The sequence below is a fragment of the Conger conger genome, chromosome 14 (genome assembly GCF_963514075.1).
Source record: "Conger conger chromosome 14, fConCon1.1, whole genome shotgun sequence".
Lineage (NCBI taxonomy): Eukaryota > Metazoa > Chordata > Actinopteri > Anguilliformes > Congridae > Conger > Conger conger.
Window position 1 is genome coordinate 30741413 of NC_083773.1, and position 20023 is coordinate 30761435.

Here is a 20023-nt window from a genome sequence, read left to right on the forward strand (position 1 = left end):
CAGCCTAGAGGGCGCGCGGGGGATTCGGAGAGGGCCAAACAAAGGCTCAACTCTCTCCACAGCGTGAGCAGCCCAATGCCGAAGCTACGGGAAAGGGCTTGGCCTCCGCGGCGTATCGCAGACGGGAGCTGGCGTTGGTCTGAAGGCGCTCCCCTTCACCACAGAGCGAGCCCGCTCCGTTGGGCCGGGCCGCGGCGGGGAGAGGGTGTTCCCGGCGAGAGGGGATCAGCCTCGGAGCGCACTAATTCAGCGGGAGAATTTATCGCCCGCGCATCTCCGTATCGATCGGCCGCGCTGTTATCACCGCGCCGCACCGTACAGTGTTTCTGCCCATTACGCTCGGTGCAATGATCATTTCACTCTCCTTCTCCTCCGCACCCCGGCCGTAAAGCATGTGAAAATGACCCCTCACAGGGCCCGCCGGGGCGATCGATACCAGGGCCCGGGCCAAGCGTCCAGACTGAGGCCGGCCTGACCGTGCGAGCGCCTGTCTATCCACCGAGCGTCACTCTGCTGCCCCTCCCAGCCATCGCCTCCCGCAAAAGCGCACAGACAAGGGGGGGGGAAAGTATGCACTAACTTCTCTAATATGAGGAATTAGTGCCTACTCAAAAAAGAAGCCACCTTCATCCCCTCACCCCCTTAATTTCTCATCACCCACTGCTTTGCCTGTCTTGTGAAAAAAACGTTTTTCCTGCCATAGAGAAGAGGGCTCCTTATCTACATTCAGAAGTCGATACTTTCTCCATCGGTATTCTGGCGGTGATCTCGCCGTTGGTGGAGAGGCTCATTTACATCCAAATAAGCCGCACGTCAGGTTGACCATGGGGCTACTGTATCGTGACACCCGGGGACAGCTCACTGCAAGCGGGAGTGGCACCCAGGCTGAGGGAAAGAGGAGAGGGGGAGGTGTCCTCCGCATTCAGCTCGTTCCGGTGATTACCACGGGATTAATGCTAATAAATACGGCCTTTCCAACCAATGACCATAAAGAACAGGAACATTTTTGAAGGGCAAATCAGTTCAATGTGACCCCTTGCATAGAAGTGCATTCTGGGTGTTGTATTTCTGCATGGATTTCCTGTGCTACAGTGTTCTGGGCCCGTTGGCTTTTGTAGTCACCTCACACAGGTTTATCCACCTCACAGCATCAATAGAAATGGTGGGGCACTTTGAGGCCAAATTCAGGCCCAAACGCTGTTTTTACGGATCAGCCAAGCTACAGTAGCTGAACTCAGTGTTGTGAAAAGTGACTTTGAAACTCTATGGTATAATACAAATGGTGCAGACTGAAAGCTCGCCTTCATGACAAAGTGGCTTCACTCCTTCTTTAATGGCTTTATCTGTCTCTGTAATTAGCCTATCAGGGAATTCATGCCTGACGACCCCGGCAGGGCTAAACAGGATGAGATAGATTCATGAATAAGATATTACATTGCTGAACTGATTACATTGTTTTCTCCTGGGTGATTGGCTGAATTATTTGTCAATCATATACTTGGAGCACAAATGCTAGTGGGGACACAATGTAATTTACATATAAAATACTATCAGTGAGTTGAGTTGGATGGTGAGGCAGGCTGTCTTCACAGTGCAAAGTCATTGTCGGGCTATAAGGAAATAAACCACCAGCTGGAAGCGATGGTGGTGAGACAAGGAAGGCCTCTTTCCTCTTTTAGGCACTTTGCAATATTTCACTTAACAACTGAACTTACTGCCTTGAAAATCAAATGCAACTCTTGAAAATCTGTTCCGCATTTACAAGCACATTGCAAGCTGCTAGTGGACCGGAGTCATAAGTACCAGTTATTGGGCTGTCCAGTGCAGTAACCGTCATGAGGAAGCGGGCTACAGACTGCAGAAGAAGCAGCATGAAAGGTGTTTGCATGGTTACGTTCAACAGACTCATGCTGTTTGAAACAGCTGCCATTTCTAAGCTAATTTTATCCTCTATTTTTTCTCACAGCTTCGACTGGCCAGCCATATGTGTAGGCTTAGTCCATTGCTATAATGTCCCTGAGTAATTCAAGAACGGCAGCCCCGCAGCCTTGCCCCCAATGCTGGGAAGCCCTCTTTTCTCCCAGGAGGCCAGCTGAGCTGTGTGACCAGGCCTGGTGGTCTGTTGGTTCAGACAGAGTACAGAGTGATGGTCCTCCTGGTGAGACTCTCAGCCACAACAGGTACAGTCAGGGGTGTATTGTTGAACAGGCGGTGCAACATTGCACCAAGGACTAGCACGTTAGCTGCTGTATTTAGACATGCTAAACTACATTACAGTCAATTCAATCTTTCTGGTCTGGCTACGCTCATCTCACCCACACACAATACGCTTAGTTGGCTCTCTGCCTTCATCCCCTTTATAAGTGAACATTCCCCTATCTGTTTTTGGTGTGTCACGCATGCAGGGAACGCATCTTTGACATAACGCTGTGGAACATTTGCCGATTCCGACATTCTTGGGAAACAAGTGTTCATATGACACAAAAGATTCCGTCCAAACACGTGGTGGAATTAGGAAGAGAAACCGGTTGGACCTTACGGTCGTTCTTGTGGTTGCATGGCTTTGACGTTTCGCCTATCCAGCAAAACCAAAAAGGGGAAATGTATGGAGTGGCTAGAGAGCCGATCAGCTGCAGACTGGAATCCCTTTTCACCTGTGTTCTCCATTTCTAGTACTGCTGCTTGAACTGCAGAACTTTCCAGAAGTTTCAGACTGCATTATGTTGAGTGCTTGTAGGCTGTTGCACTGACCACAAGTTTTTTTTTTGCTGTGTAACATCAAACTAATTACCCAAATTCCCTGGTTATGTTGCCATTAGTGATGATATCACAAGTACATATCTGGTGATATGCTGATGTTGCGACTGATTACATACACTTATACGCACACATACAGAGCGCATATAGCATATACACATATACACATATACACATACACTGATGTGCATACACACACATAGACCACATACTGTGTACACACACATTCATGTGCGCACACTCATCTTTTTACCCAACAGAGCGTAACAATGCCCCGTTAAGCTGGAGCAGCATTATCAGAATTAATTTTTTGTTTGACTGACAAATTACCAAAGCCATCTTGTGAGTTTTGACCCTGTAATGTGTGCTGGCACTCTGTGCCCTGTGCTGTGGGCACTGTGCTCTGTGTTAGTGGAGGTGTTCCCAGCGCACAGTTGATCTGGGAGAGATGATGGGTTTGCATGGAGCGGAAAAATAATTGCTGGCAGCTTAACCTCCAGGGGGAGGATTATGAGCGGGAGCAGGAGCGTCGCCGTGGTGATGAAAACCCCACCAATCCCTGACTGATTGGAGATTAACGCTGCATTAGGGGAAGACCTGACAGGCCAGCCACACTTTTAACTGTGCCGAACTTTGAACATTCAGCGCATGCCGATGAGAGGTGGGGGGGTATTCTCTCCCTCCTGTATTCCCTGATGCCTCCCTCTCCTGCCTCCATTTTTCCTGCTGTCTACAGTCGTCTCCTTTCATTTGAACTGCCTCTGTCATCCCCAGAACCTCTGAAGAGGACCAAGGAAACGCTGTGTTTCGGGGACAGGGGCTTTTGTCTTCATTATATTAGCTAATCAAGATGCCGCACTGAACATGGTAATTCTCAGACAAAATCCTGCCCGACTGACAATAGATCTGACTACATTTTTTCAGCCAGATAAAATATTCCCAGATGAAGTAAAGAATAATAAAAACAATAACAGAACAGTTATCATATTGTTATCTCCTGGCCCCCTTATATAATCTCCATGGACCAGCCCCCCCCCACCCCCCCACACACACACACCCGCATGCACGCATGCACATGCACACACACATACACATGCTTGCGCACACACACCCGCACACACACACACACACACGCACACTCACACACACGCATTCATGCACACACACACACGCGCACATACATACTCACACACACACACACACACACACGTACGGCTGCATAACAGCTGATCTAGTGGCGAACACTGCTTGTGAAGGAAGCTCCTGGAGACAGAGATGTGTGTAGGAGGGAGTGAAATTAGTGAGTGAAATGAGGAACCCTATCTGTTCCCCTTGCGCTCATGTCTTTGCATATCAAGAAGAAAGCCATTTATTTCAAAGGAAAATACATCAGTTCTCTGAAAAGGGAGATGCAAGCTGAAAGTCTCAACAGGGAGAAAATTATATGAGTGAGAGCCAAAGATGAAGAGAGAGACAGAGAGAAAAGAAAAGATGTGAGACTGGCACAAAAGCGCTACAAAATCCAAAAGAGCAGCAAGCGAGATTTCACAGACAATCACACCAACAAGGCTGTTTGCATGAGAAAACATAGGATGTACTGTAAATATCAGAACACCTAAAGCCTTTCTTGGTTTTCTTCCAATAGTATAACCAAGGATGGTGCTTCCACTGATTCTTTGATTTTCCTTTACCAAATTTAGTGCTGTGTTACAGGAAAAGAATCATGCAACATAAATTTGATTTGGTGTTGGTGTTTCCTGTGGGTTTGATTTGAGTCAGTGTTTCCTGTGTGTTTGATTTGAATCGGTGTTTCCTGTGTGTTTGTTTTGAATTGGGGGCAGCCTGTAGCTTAGTGGTTTAGGTATATGACTATGACCTGCAAGGTCGGTAGTTTGATCCCCGGTATAACCACTATAAGATCTGCACAGCCGTTGGGCCCTTGAGCAAGGCCCTTAACCCTGCATTGCTCCAGGAGAGCATGGTCTCCTGCTTAGTCTAATCAACTGTACGTCGCTCTGGATAATGCCAAATGCCATTCATGTAATGTGATGTAATTAGTGTTTCCTGTATGTTTGATTTGAATCGGTGTTTCCTGTGTGTTTGGTTCGAAATGGTGTTTCCGGTATGTTGATTTGAATCAGTGTTTCCCTTGTGTCTGATTCGAAATGGTGTTTCCGATGTGTTTGATTTGAATTGGTGTTTCCTTTGTGTTTGATTCGAAATGGTGTTCCTGGTTTGTTGATTTGAAATGGTGTTTCCTTTGTGTTTGATTTGAATCTGTGTTTCCTGTGTGTTTGATTTGAATCTGTGTTTCCTGTGTTTGATTTGAATCGGTGTTTCCTGTGTGTTTGATTTGAAAGGATGTTTCCTGTGTTTTTGATTTGAATCGTTGTTTCCTGCGTGTTTGATTTGCATCGGTGCTTCCTGCGCGTTTGATTTGTTTTCCCTAACTCAGCGGGAACTGGGTTATTGTGCTTCTGCCTATCCTCCCCCACACATTCCAATACGGAGGCAGCAACAATGGTGCTGCTGACGGGTATGCAGCTGAATCGTGACTCCCAGCGCTGCCAGTGATGCAGCCTCACCTACGCGCTCTTTGAAAAACAATTATAAAGACTAAAATGAAAAAAAGGAAAAACATTTAAAAGGCTGGTTCTCTCGGCGCTTCTTTCCCGAGGTAAGAGAGAAGAGCACGGATGAATTTCTCCTGTCGGGCCTCGTGTGAACTGCGCAAGAAAACGAAATGCTCCATGGCGAGATATGGATGACAGGTAAACGCATAATCTGTCACACTTGGATCGTTTCTCATGCTCAAATCAGGGAAACGTCCCAAGAAATGTATAGAGGAGAAATGGGTCGGAGCTTGGGAGTCAAATGCCTGTTCTGGCAACATCACTCTACCAATCACAGAAGGCACAGGAGTACAATTCAAAAGTACCAACCCCAGAATTACCACTGGCATGCATTATGACTTGTCGACATGGCTCAGGCAGTAAGAGCAGTCGTCTGGCAGTCGGAGGGTTTGCCGGTTCGATCCCCCGCCTGGGCTGTGTCGAAGTGTCCCTGAGCAAGACACCTAACCCCCAAATGCTCCTGACGAGCTGGTCGACGCCTTGCATGGCAGCCAATCGCCATCAGTGTGTGAGTGTGTGTATGAATGGGTGAATGAGAAGCATCAATTGCACAGCGCTTTGGATAAAGGCGCTATATAAATGCCAACCATTCAAAATCCAAAGCTAATTTTAAGATGAAAACAAACAAAGACCAGCAGGACCACAGTGTAGGACCCCTGGCCTAACTCAATAAAGGGAAGCTTCACTATTTTTTTAGCACAGTTTTTCATTGAATTATCACAATAATGCACAAGACCTTTGCTAATTGAAATTATATCTAATTTACTTTGATATTCAGGGGCAATGTTTTCAAATAAAAGAATGGAACAAAAAAACAATTCCACTAAATTAGGCTCCTTAAATCCAAACAGTGTTCTGACGAGCCGGATCTCACACTAATTCGACAGGTGACTGAATGTTCTGACCACTGAAATCGGCCTCTCTGTTCTGAAATCTGAACATCTGCTCCTACCACTTGAAGTTAACAATACGTTCTAATTCTCCAACCAAAACAGAGGCACTTGAATGCATGCATCCAAAACGTTTCTGTGTCTCTATGCTCAATTAATATTGTTAATGCTACATCCTAACCCTAACCTAACCCTAACTGCAATTTCTGTTGCTACAATTGTTTTGCCGTTTGCCCACAGAGTATGTGTAAATACATCTATTATTTAATATATCTGTTCATATTTTATATCTATTATATTTCTCCTTGCAATTGCAGAATGCCATCGTGGGGTGGCACTTATGCAGGATTGAGTATTCGTGAACCTGTTTCCAGGGCACGAAAAATCGGCGCAAGATCATGTTGGTTCTGACGGCATCCCCTCCAGCGATATTTCCTGTCATTATTAATAACCCTGAAGACTGTGTGTGTGTGTGTGTGTGTGTCTGCGCTCTTAGGTCATCAGCTGGGGTGTGAGGGGGCCCGGGGGAACTCTCTCCATCCGGGGAAGGAGTTGTCCGCCTTGGTGGTCACGCTTCCAAATAGCCCCACATTACAGAGACATGATGATGTCTGCTGAAGAACAAAAAAAAGCTTTTAATAGGAAATGGAAAGCACCAAAATTGGGGGTGGGTGGGGGGGGCGGGGGGGTACGTGGGCACAATGGGCAGGGCATTGTGGGGGGCGGAGAGAAGTGGGGGGGGGCGGGGGGGTACGTGGGCACAATGGGCAGGGCATTGTGGGGGGTGGAGAGAAGTGGGGGGGGCGGGGGGGTACGTGGGCACAATGGGCAGGGCATTGTGGGGGGTGGAGAGAAGTGGGGGGGGGGGGCTGTTTGCCGGCCTGAACGCGCTCGGTTGAGCGACTCATTTCTCCTGCGTAGGTCTGTGTGTAATTTTCCCCCACAGATGCGGCAGCTGTGTTACTCACGTCTCGCGAAAGCGAGCGATCGCGGCTCCGCTCCTCCTGGCGCTACAGAAATAACCCCCGTGTTTGTTGTTCGGATTTGCCTCATTTCTTTCTCTCCGCGTTTGACACGCGCTCCTTTGTGATTCGTCTCATTCAATTACAGACGCTCCTCGGGTCAAAGGATGGGCTGATCTAATCCAAGGAAGCCATTTCCTTCTCTGAGACCTCAGACCAGCTTCTCTGACAGCCTGTCATATTTACATGCAAATTATAATCACGCTACAGCGACATTACCAATACTGAGTTTATATTATATATCCATATATACATGCGCACTATACATACATACAAAGACATCCATAAACAGCTACATGCATGCATAATATGCACACGTTATGTACACGCGTGAATATACACACATACTGTACACACACATGCAGATACAGTCCCACCCCCCTTCCACACACACACACACACACACACACATATATATAATAGGATGCATACAGCACGGTTCAGCGGGTTAATTCACTGAGCTCCATGAGGAAACACAGCTTGCTGCTCTGCTAAAATGCCTGCATTTCATTTGCAGCCCCCCTGGGCTTGCTCTCTGTGTTTGATGTAGCTGTTTGTGCTGAGCTGGTCAAGCTCTTCCAGGGTTTTTGAGGGCCTGAATCAAATCCCTGCAAAATATCCTTTGTTCGCGGCTAAAAGAGGCTCGGCGCTCATTAACCCGCCTTTTGTCTCGCCTTTCCTTTCTGCGGGGTCTCATTCTGACATTTCCTCTCCCCTCCGGACTGCTTTCAGGACAATATCATTTTTCTTTGCTTTTTTTTTAGAAACACAAAAAAGAGGTGACATTTGGCCAGAATCAAACGGATGACTCCAACCCATGAGAGCTTCCAGCAAGTTCAATAGAAAACCTCTCAAAAACTGACTGACAAGGACCATGTAATCCACATGAATTTCTCTCGTTCACTGAGGCGCATAATATTTCATCTGGAATAAGAATGAACAAATCTAAAAAATGAAAGCAATGGAGACACCTGAACAAAAAGTGATGCCAGACTCTTAAACTCGAACTATACACTATAAAGCCTGCATAACACCGACATAAGCTTGACATAATACCATATATACAGCTCTGACAAATTTCAACATAATGCATGCAGTCAGTTTTACAAAACTGACTTCAAAATAACTGTTACAAAACAATCATTATGCATGTTCACATTATGTCTTTGTTACAACATCTTACATATGCTGAAACACGTGGCTGGTTCTGACAGTATAATGCAGGCTTTAAGGTACTTAGTGTTAGCGATACGTATTGTGCTTCAAAGCAGTCATATGTAATGTCTTTACATGGAAAGCAATATTCAATTAGATTCTTTTGTTCCTGTTTGACACATCTATTCACTTTCACCAGAGGTGAAGCATTGGCATCAGGAACCTTGATCCTTTTGATCAGGACGGCCTTCGGCCGGCTGAAACTCGAAAGCCAGGAGGAAGATGAACCGAGCCCGTGCCTAGACAGTGCAGAGTCCGAGCCCTCCAGACCCAGAGTGCAGAGCCCTCCAGACCCAGAGTGCAGAGCCCTCCAGACCCAGAGTGTCCGAGCCCTCCAGACCCAGAGTCCCAGCCCTCCAGACCCAGAGTCCCAGCCCTCCAGACCCAGAGTCCCAGCCCTCCAGACCCAGAGTCCCAGCCCTCCAGACCCAGAGTCCCAGCCCTCCAGACCCAGAGTGCAGCCCTCCAGACCCAGAGTCTGAGCCCTCCAGACCCAGTGTCCCAGCCCTCCAGACCCAGAGTGTCCGAGCCCTCCAGACCCAGAGTCCGAGCCCTCCGGACCCAGAGTCCGAGCCCTCCAGACCCAGAGTCCCAGCCCTCCAGACCCAGAGTCCCAGCCCTCCAGACCCAGAGTCCCAGCCCTCCGGACCCAGAGTCCCAGCCCTCCGGACCCAGAGTCCGAGCCCTCCAGACCCAGAGTGCAGAGCTCCAGACCCAGAGTCCAAGCCCTCCAGACCCAGAGTCCGAGCCCTCCAGACCCAGAGTGCAGAGCTCCACCGCGGCGCTGAAGCAGAGAGATGACCCACAAGCTGCACGGCATGAGAGCTCTGCCTCTCAACATGACCTTTTCAGGAGCGGAGCAGGGAACTCAATAAGCGTCGCAGGCGTTAATGAAAAGGTCAGGGCATCGCTAGGGCAGCGCGAGCTGGTTCCCCCGCCTCTACCCCGCTCTGTTTCCCAGAGAGCCGTCAAAAAATAGCCCTCAAAAACACATCAGTGTGTGGCACTGTCGGTCTGAAGGGTCCTCCGCTTTGCTCAATTAACTTCAGCTCTGTGCAATGGGTTCAATTAAATGACATAATTATTTTAAAAATCGCAGCCTGTACAATAACAATGCCAGTACAATACCAAACTAGTGCCCCGAATGGTCCAAATCTTCCAACTTTCCCAACACCCACTAATTCCATGCAGCCTCTGGATAGTGTCTCTCAAACTACAGATGTCAAATTATCACACCAAAAATACAGAGATATATTACTTATTGAGAGACATATAGAGAATAACATAGCCATTGAGTGAAGTTAGGCCTTAAATAGGAAGTACACTATGACAGGCTATCAGGGTGTCTAGTGGATAAAATGAAAATGGGATGTACTGTATCTGAAAAGTAAAAGTTGATTGGTTATGGTCTGAACACTGGGATCAAACCATGTTCTGGGGAGAATATGTGAAAGGCTTGCTCACTAGCTTTCAAAAGATTTTGGAGACTTCCACTAGGTTTACATAAGGGCCATTCCCTACACGGCTATCGAATGGCCCAACACAGACATACTCTAGCCCTTTTGATCACTGTGAAGAAGAAAAGATATTAAGTCCAGCAACACGTCCTGCTTCTGCACAGCGTCAACACACCTTCCACTGCACAGAATAATCTAAATAAAGTGAAAGCTGAACTAAGAATGCATCTTTGTTCATAAACATGTAAAATACAATTGATTCAAATTGTTTCATTAATTGCATGTGCAACACATTTCACCTGCATACATGATTTTAAAAAGTTACCTGGCCCCCAGAAATAAGTCATTTATGTTCACAAAAGAGAACCATTCACACTCGTACAATATTGTACAATATTGAACTGGGCTTTTGAACTGGATGAGAGGGGGTTTCCCAGATACAGAAGTGCTATATTAATAAATCAGACATTGAAATATGTCTTTATAATCTCTTACAATTGCAAGAATATGGGTTAATAATAACGTGTCGCTTTATGGTTCTCGTTTTTATTTTTTTAAAGATGCGTATACACCATTAAAAAGTGAATTTCAGAAACCTCTTTTGAAGCTTCAGCGACGTGAGACTGAGACTGGGACTGATGGCATGCAGGCCGATGCTGGTGAGTCACACCCCCACCCATCACACCGTTTCCCACACCTACCTGTCTTTAATCAAGCACATTACGCTAATAACGTGGATAATGTATTCATATATTCACTGACAGAGAGATAACGATGTGCTTGTTTATTCAGGGTGTTCCTGTTTTGCTTTTTCTTCAGTTTTTTCCCCTGTCCCTCTGAACGTTCATCACCCGTGAGTGAGAGGCATGAGAGGCCCGTCGGAGAATCACGGAGTTCCCTTTGCTAACGTGCTGATACAGATGCCGGGGATAACAGCCGCGCGGGGAGGAGTGGTGGCGAGGTGTATTTTTAACATCTTCACGGGGCTTCAACCCCCCGCAGTGGGCAGGGAGCTCTTAGCCCCACTGCAATGCGTCTGTCTCTCTCTCTTACGCTTCTCCGGTCTCAGCCAGTTTCAGAACCGCGCCAGCCTGGCCGCTCGTGGGGTCTGGTCCCAGCACCTGCCTGCGCTGTTCCCCATATCCGTCTCCCTGCTGTCCTGGAACGGTCCAGTGTCACGGTAGACCAGTGATTTTTGGTTAAGTTTCCAGTGCGCGTGTGCGTTTGTTGGGAAGGCACATGGTTTTAGTCAGCCTCTGTGACTAAAAGTTCAAGCTATGTTTGTCTATGAAAAGTTTTGGCTCAAGAAATTTCACCCATTGACTATTTCCTCTTAACATTTGGAACGGCGACCCTCACAATGTCTATCCGATAAGCGATGTATCTTCACACGAATCACGCTGCTGCAAACGCTGTGAGGTCTACCTGCAGACAAATGAGCCCCTTTTCATGAACATGAAATTCAAGCTAAACCAGCTGTGTGGGTATCCATCACTGCCACATTTCAACATCGTCTACTATGAGCCTCCATCTTTATCCTTCATCATGAAAGGATTGAGAAAACCAAGAAAAGCTTTGCGCTTTCAAATGAATGATTCAAGTGAATTAGTTTAGTTTTCCTTCCCCACGCTCACACTCATGTATGATGGGCTCCCAATAACAAGTCACAATCCTTCAATAATAAGTTCTCCCGAGATGATTACCTAATCAAGAGATGAATTTCAAAGATTACCACACGGTGTGTCCTCTTTCTCTGGCATGTGCGTCAATTTTAAACGGCATTTCAGCATTTTACTAATTCACATCATGTACATTGCAGTCCAATTTTGTTGATTTCCATGTAAAATATTTAGCTGTATTGTAATTTAGAAGCATCAATGAGAGATGTGGTTTCTCATTACAGATAATGCTGAGTATTGCGCTAAATGAATCTTAACTCACTTTGGTGTAAACTGTAAACCTTCCAGAATCCATGCCCACAAAGCCCCCTTATCCCTACTGAGTGATATTTCAGCTCCGTGCTGCTTAATGGGGTGAGACAGACTCTGATGGGAAGAAATACTTCTACTTCTAGCTGGCTGATCCAGGCTCCCTCCCCACAGTTTCAGGGGGCAGAGGGAGGGCTAGATTTAGGCCAAAGAGCTGATTATTCAGGGTCCAGGTCACCCTCTCCCACTGTGTGCAATAATCCCTGAAATCAATACCCCCACCTTAAAGGTCACTGAGGCCTGTTCTCTGGAAGATCATTGGTGCTACACTATACAGTTCTGATTCAATGTAAATATCTCACTGGTGGCGGACATTAGCTCAAACTGACAATTCAGAAAGTCATGAAAATCATGTACCAGATCACAGCAAGCGCACCTCATTCACGTGGATGGTCTGTATCTGCTGGGTGTGACTAACCAAGTTTCCCATGGCTCTGTTTATGCATAAAAACTACCACAGGAGCCTTCAGAGGCATCCAAACACAGAAGAAAAACATTTCAGGTGACTTTTTATCAGGACATCTAATATGTACAATATGTGCATATCAACAAATACATGCTGGTGACAAAAACCTAGCTGGTTTGAAATAATGTCTTTTTGTTATAGCTAATGAATTCCATTTGGGAACATAATACTGTGTGTGGTCTTTCTTTTTGCCTTGTTTTGCTGTTACAACAAAAAACAGTCTGGAACAGCTAGTTCCAGTAGGTGTAGTGGATTTTGCGATCACATTGCACCATTTAATTCCTGGATGCTAAACGTATGTAGGCTAGGTACGGTATAACTATGATTAAAATGCAGTTCCTACTAAAGAGTGTATGTGCATTCATGCATGGGTGTGTGCGCATTGGTTCACAGGTGGCGGATCATTGGAAGTGACTCCACCGCTCAGGGACTTTGGTAGCAGAGCACAGCTTTGGTTTCAGCTGGTGTATAAAAAACCCATCCCCAACTTCACAGCCCAAGTCATTAAGAACAAATCTCACCTGAATGAACAGGCACTGGCTAATGTGTATTTAGGCCCAATTAATTTGCACCTTGTCTAATTAATTAGGGGCTTATGTAATTAGAAATCCGCAAGGAGCCTCCATGCGACCAAAAGCATATGATGAGTGCTTTGAGTGCAGGTACCCTGAGCTGGGACAATATGTTCATCCTCCTGCTGTGTAGATTTGCAGTTTCCCTCTGATGGCAGAGAGAGACAGACCACACCATTAAAGGCATTGTTTACCACTGTGGATCAACTTTGGTGCTTTGTTTTACACACAGAAATCCCCCAATCTGTTGTTGTGCAGCTTTTCATATTTACTCATCATTTTGTCATTTCCTTTGTTGCTGGCACTTTGACTGACATAAAAAAAGAAAACAAATTAATTGGCCGTGGTGGCAGAATAATAATAATAATAATAAATATTATTATTATTATTATTATTATTATTATTATTATTATTATTATTATTAGTAGTAGTAGTAGTAGTAGTAGAGGTAGTAGTAGTATTGTTATTATTACATTTATAATTATAATTCTTGTAATTTCATACAGTGTTCACCAAGAAGTGGTAAGCAGTGTAAAATGTACAAATAAAGATGTAAAGTTAAAACTAACAGTCAAAGGTCAACTATACTGTGCCAGAAAATGACTTAAATTAAACAAGAATTGCAAGATTGTATTTTAAAAACATTTCAAACACTCTCAGAAATAAAGGTACAGTGGGTGTACATTTCTGTTATTTTAGGAACAAATTTCCCAAATGTACCCTGAAAGTGCAATAATGTTGTTTTGGGGTACTGATAAGTACCTTCTACAAACAAATTAGGTGTACAAATTAATTATGTATTGCTGGCTTGGGGTACAGTTTTTTATGCCTATGTGTCACTTCACCAGTGATGAGAATGTATGCCTTTTCAGGCAGGTTCTCATACCTGCTTTTCCCGAAGTGAACACGCATGTTTGGGTATTTCTGATAATGTCTTTGGTTAAGGAGCCAGGACAGTTACAGATCACTGACTAATAATGGCCGTCTGGTTCTGCTTCTATGGCAAATAGGACACTACAGGTTTGATAAAGTAGTTGTCTTTTAAAAGTTCCAGATACAGGTGCCACTGGAAAGCAGAGCAGAGAGGACAATAATAGAATTCTGTAAAGGATATCTCTTTAGTTATTGATAATGGTTATGTCAGAATATAACCTCGTCATTTATACTTGAAAACATTGTATTACAAAAGTATAGTCTGCAATTGTCTAATGTTCTTTTGCCAAAAAGTTGAGATTTTTAACAACCTGTCAATGGTTACTTAAAATGAAGAACTGCAATAATCTTTACATTGGTCTTGCATACTGTACACAGAGCTGAATTGTACAGGTACAGCATGCAAGCCTCAGGTTTGTAATTTAATGGTGGTATTTTTTTATATTATAATAAAAAAAGATCTCAATGAAGAATAACTGCATAGTTATATTTGGGAATTCTGGCAGGAGCAACCACCACCCTGGATATCAGTTTGCTTGAGCTACCCTTCAGTAAAATGGCATAGGCCTACTGGTTATCAGGAGTGCCTTATTGTTGCATACAGTTTCAATAAAAGCTAAGCCAATGCTTCTGATGGACTGTTGCTTTTATCACTGTGGAGTTGGAATATGTTTGATAAGCTGAGATTTGTGTTTTGCATACAGTACCTATACAGAGACGTGATGATTATTTTCACTCATTTTGCTGTTTCACAACATGCTAATTTTCAATTTGGAGTAGGAATTGATTAAATTAATTTAAGGTACAGCAGGGGTGCAGAGAAGCACGACGAATTAATCTTGAACACCAGGCCGATATAATTTATTTGATGTGATCGTGATAAAAAATAATAATAATAATAATAATAATAATAATAATAGTTGGTATGTTTGTTTTTATTTGCTAATTTCTTTCTTGTGTATTCAATAATTGGCAAAATAATCACTTTTATGCCAATCAATACAAAGGTTGCTTGGATGTGCAATGAACAGAGCAGACACTTAAAAAGACTAAGAACATAATGGAAATATGGTATGCGAAGACAAGCTCCCTTTTTTCTCTCAATTTTGTGACCACATGACATCTTGCAAAACATTTTTAAAAGCGCTCACCAGGGTCTAAACGCTGGAGTATATTGTCTTTACATTTAGTCACCAGAGCCGTGGCTATATATCACCACACATACGCATCTTAATTAGGCTGCTGCTCGTTCCGCTATACATCAAACGTGACCACATTTAATTCAAACGAGCTCCACCGTCGTTGAAGGCGTTTTGATTTAGGTTAAAATGGCACGGGTTTCAGCGTTGCCAACTCAGAAACGCGATTATTTGACTGTAACTGGGAAAGCATCGCTAGACAAACGTAATCAATGCTCTTTTATGAATATGCATAGACCATAATTATTTCAGTTACAGGGAACCCCCGAGGGATCCCATGTGTGATACTTTTCCCAAATTCTTATAATATTCCGGATTACGTTCATCTTCAGTTGTGCAGTGACGCAAGGGATGGCTTGCCTAATGCCTAAAAAAGTCGTAGATGTTGCATCCGCAAAACAACAAAGGAAGATCGGCAATAACATAATCGAACCAACGAGACTGAACGTAACCCACGCTGATTCTGGGCGTCACACAAGGAAGGCTTTCGTTACAGTTCACATTTCCGAAAATGAGCATTGGTAAATACCCTATATGGTAAATTCTGCACGAGACCAGAATGTAAAGGAACTGTCCTGCGCAAACTGGACAGGTCGAAAGGGGTACCCCTGCACGCGCGTGTACATAGTACAAACACACACACACACACACACACACACACACACACACACACAAGGCGTATAATGTAGCTTGAACAATCGCATATACATAAAGAGAAAAAGGTGCTCAGAACAAAACGCTTCATTAAAATGTTATGGCAATTTATTACAAGCGCCCAAATGATTATTGGAAGTAAACGGTGCTAGCTAATATGTCTTACCACAGAGTAGCTGCATCCAAGCGCATGTCTTGTAGACGGTGGCGGTGTTGCAGAAGAAGAACAGAGCGAAGCACGCGATGCAGCCCAAGATGAGGACCATGGACAGCAGTACGAAGAAGGAGGCCGCTTTGAATGCGCTGGAAGGGATGGAGCTGAAGTCGGCGAAGGTTCCCTGGCAAGTGAGCTCTCGGTTGGAAATGCCGTGCCCCACGCAATAATGAAACAAGCCGAAGTACCCGGCATGCGGGGTATTCATACTGTCCCCGATCCAGTAGGGCTGAATGAATACCACAACGTTAATGATTGCGAAACATATGGTAAATATCGCCCACAGCACCCCAATGGCCCGGGAGTTTCGCATGTAGTTGTCATGGTAAATCTTGGAGGCTTCTTGCGATGGCAGCATTTTCTCCAATATTTTTCTATTATGATTTCGCACTGTCTTCGGCTCTATCTCCTCCTATCTCCCTCCCTCAATTCGCCAAAATGTTCCTTTTGTGAGAGGTGGATTTTTATTATATATATTTAAAGATAATAAAAAACGCTTTTAGTAATCATATGGAGGTCAGCACAGTGGCATCTTAATATTCAGAGCCAAAGAATACGCCACGATTCAATCTTTCCATGCAGCTTTTCACTCCCAAAATGATGAAATTAGATAATTAATTAAACATTGGGAAGTGATTCAACAACGATGAGTAAAATGGTATGCGATTCCCATCCTCATACTTTCTAAAAGCAAGGAAACAGCCAAAGTAACTGACCTCACATCGCCAAAAAAAAACATCAAAAATGTATCGCAAAAAAATGACAAGCTGTCTTCGTCTCTTCGATTCAGCACAGTGCGAGTATTAATAATAGATTTGTTTTTACCTCCCATCAGAGTGAACGCTAGAGGATGGACAGACTGCGTTGCCGGGTACCAGTGATGAATCTTCGGAAAGCAAATGAGGATCTAACCAACATTACTTCATCCGCGAGACGCTTGGCTCGGAGGGTCTCCCTTGATTTGAGGGTGTTTTTTAAATGTATCTCTTCTGTATTTAAAAATCGGGTTCTGTCCTCCTGGAATTAAAATAATTGCAGATGTGGTCGATCTCTCACTGCAGGCTTTTGCTGCCACGACTCCATGATTGCGATTTTACTGCTCTCTCTCTCTCTCTCTCTCTCTCTCTCTCTCTCTCTCTCTCTCTCTCTCTCTCTCTCTCTCTCTCTCTCTCTCTCTCTCTCTCTCTGTCTCTCTCTCTCTCTCTATTTCCCTTTCCTTCTTTCCTCCTGTCGCTCTCTCTTCTGCGCGCTCACGTTCAGGAGAGAAGCCGAGGACTGTTGATGACGGCGTAGACACATACCGAGTATTGCAGAAATTTGCATTATATACCCCAGCCCCCACTTCCAATCACAGCCCCCACCCTCCCACCCCACCCTCACAGTGTCGCTAAATCCACATCCAAATTTCAAGTCGAACTCATACAGAACGTCCTCTGCTGTTGGGAGGAACATGCAGAGCAATCTTGTTGTGTTTATGAATTCCAAAATAATATCATAAAACCAATGCACAAACCAATTATAGGTATATAGTAAGTAGAATGAGTTGAAATTAATTAATATAATAATAACGACATGTCCTGTCTGACTTGTTATGTTAATTACAAATAATAGCCTACATCTGTTGAACATGCTTTGCAGTTAAATCACCCCCAACACACACGCACACACACACACACACACACACACACAGGAGATATAATAACATGTCTGCCTGTCATCATCGCAACTCCACCTGTACAAACTCCAATGAAAATCCTTCATTATTTTGTTTCGATTCATAGCAAACAGAAAGTAAATAAGTAATAACATTTGATATATTATTAATTGCTTGCTTTGTGTAATTTATTTAACTGAATAATTCATTACTGGTATGCCAAACTTATTTTGCTAGACCATTGGCGAGCTTACGTATCTTGCCTTATCAGAACAGCTTCTGGCAATAACAATACATTCCCATAAAATATTCCTCAAAGCCTTACATTTTTCATACTTCTGCCATAAATGAAATAGGTAGCTGCATTCAGCACCAATTCATTTTGCTTCAGGCAGGTTCTATTTTAAAAAAATAAAGATTTTAACTTGATTATTTTTCTCACAGCTTGGAATGGCCAGCTTGTGTGCATTCATGGGAGAAACCTCCTCGATTCCGTAAAGTGCAGAAAACCTGAACACGTGATATGAGCCGCCTCATCTTTCCACTCCATGGTCCACCAGCTGAGCTTGCATTGGCACCCAGGCCACTCCCTGTTCCACTCTGTCGGTGCGCCACATGATTGGCCAGATTGTAGCAGACTGTAGCTGCGTGATTGGCCAGATTGTGGCAGACTGTAACCTCATGTTTAACCGGAGAGGGTCACTGGGGTGTAACGAAACACGGATGCCCTGCCTACTGATGCTCCCTCTCTGGGTGACACTTCAACCAATTACACACTGCCCTGGAGGGCCTCCAGCCTGGGCCAGTCCTGTAACAGTTTGCGTTCAACAACAATGCCAAGGAAGGGGCCAAGTAATGTTATTCACATAATATAATGTACAGCCCATTCACACACCCACCTACAGACACACACAGGCTTACACTAGCACTAACACACAGACATGAACACAGGCACAAATGCACACCAACGTTCCTTTCTTCCTAGAGCATTGTGTACATATCAGGTTTGCGAATGCGGCACAAACCTTTGCAAACCCCTTTGCTTTTTTTGGACAAGGAGATAAATTACAACATCGGACACACCTACACACTACCCACATACACCCACAATGCTAATGCTAATGAAGAACACTGTGTAGCGATCATTATTCATCTCAATCCTATGTTTTCAAATGGGCAAAATGTCAGGCCACTTAAAGCGTTTCTACTATTCGGGAGGAATATAACAATCCTGCAAAGGCCACAATCTGTTCTAATGAGACACCGGAGATGGAACAAACCTCAGAGTGTACGTGTGCTTTACATGCAGTCTACTAGAATGTTTTGTGAATGTGTGTGTGCTTCCACACGCGTTTCCATCAGCACGGCTCCACTTACCATATCCATATATACAGACCAACTCATATCCATAACAGAAGCTATTTTAATGTCATTTTCTCCCAGTTTGGAATTCACAGTTGTGTCCCCTTCTGTCAATTTGGGAGAGGACAGACAAGCGTCCTCATCTAACATAGTTCTGCATGTACCAACTTCAAGTTGGAGGACCTTCCTGTGTAGGGTGTGCAAGCAGACTGTGGTCACGTCATTGACCAGGGGGTTGCAGACGTGCAATGAGACATGAAGATAAAATCAGCACCACCATTATTGATCCCACCCAAAACCAAAGATTTGGAACCAGCCAATAAATGCCTGCTGTGCTAAATAGAGAAAACTAAATACCCCAAATGCCAAATGTCTACTTGCATGCTTACATAATTAGGTATAAAATTGTTATGATAGGTCCATTATAAAGAGAAGACTCCTTTTGTTACAATGGAACTCTTTTCAAATAAAGGTAAAAGTGTCAAAAAAGGATTCAACTGCTATTAACTTTATAATTATAGTGTCATGAGTTCAGGCTTATCAACACTTATTTTTTAAAGCTGTTATAAAAAACATTGAATACGACTGAATTGGTAATAAAAGCTATGTAACAAAACAATACAATCACAGTGGTAAATCTGAACTACGACTAGGTTTTGCTTGTGACATGTGACTTTAAAACAGTGGTTTATTTAATGATCTACACTAAGTTAGACATGGCGTTTTAACGATATATTGACTTTGAAAGCTTTGATCAAAGTTCAGGTCGCAAACTGTGAAGTTATGTCATTTTGATATAGTTTTCATCTTTAGTTTATTGGTAGATTAACAGACGTGTCACACTAGGGAACGGGTTTAACCAGAGATACACTGTTGCAGCCGTAGCCAAATAACTACTCTGTGGTTATAGCAGATGTAGAGTTTGGTACCAGAGCTACGTCACTTCAGGAAGTTGTTAGGGTGATATTTTTTTTCATTTCGGGAGGCGGTGTTTGTCACATGTCTAT

At 44.1% G+C, this 20023-nt stretch overlaps 1 protein-coding gene across 2 annotated transcripts in view; it reads right to left on the reverse strand.

Moving 5' to 3' along the window:
- lhfpl4a (LHFPL tetraspan subfamily member 4a) overlaps positions 1 to 16379 on the reverse strand; it is a 42541-nt gene extending 26162 nt beyond the window's left edge. For both annotated transcript variants that reach the window (XM_061221032.1, XM_061221031.1), the window contains exon 1: positions 15953 to 16379. In XM_061221032.1, the coding sequence (XP_061077016.1) occupies positions 15953 to 16358 (406 nt within the window). In that variant the 5' untranslated portion in view covers positions 16359 to 16379. The remainder of the gene's footprint in view (positions 1 to 15952) is intronic.
- Between the last annotated feature and the right edge of the window lie 3644 nt (positions 16380 to 20023).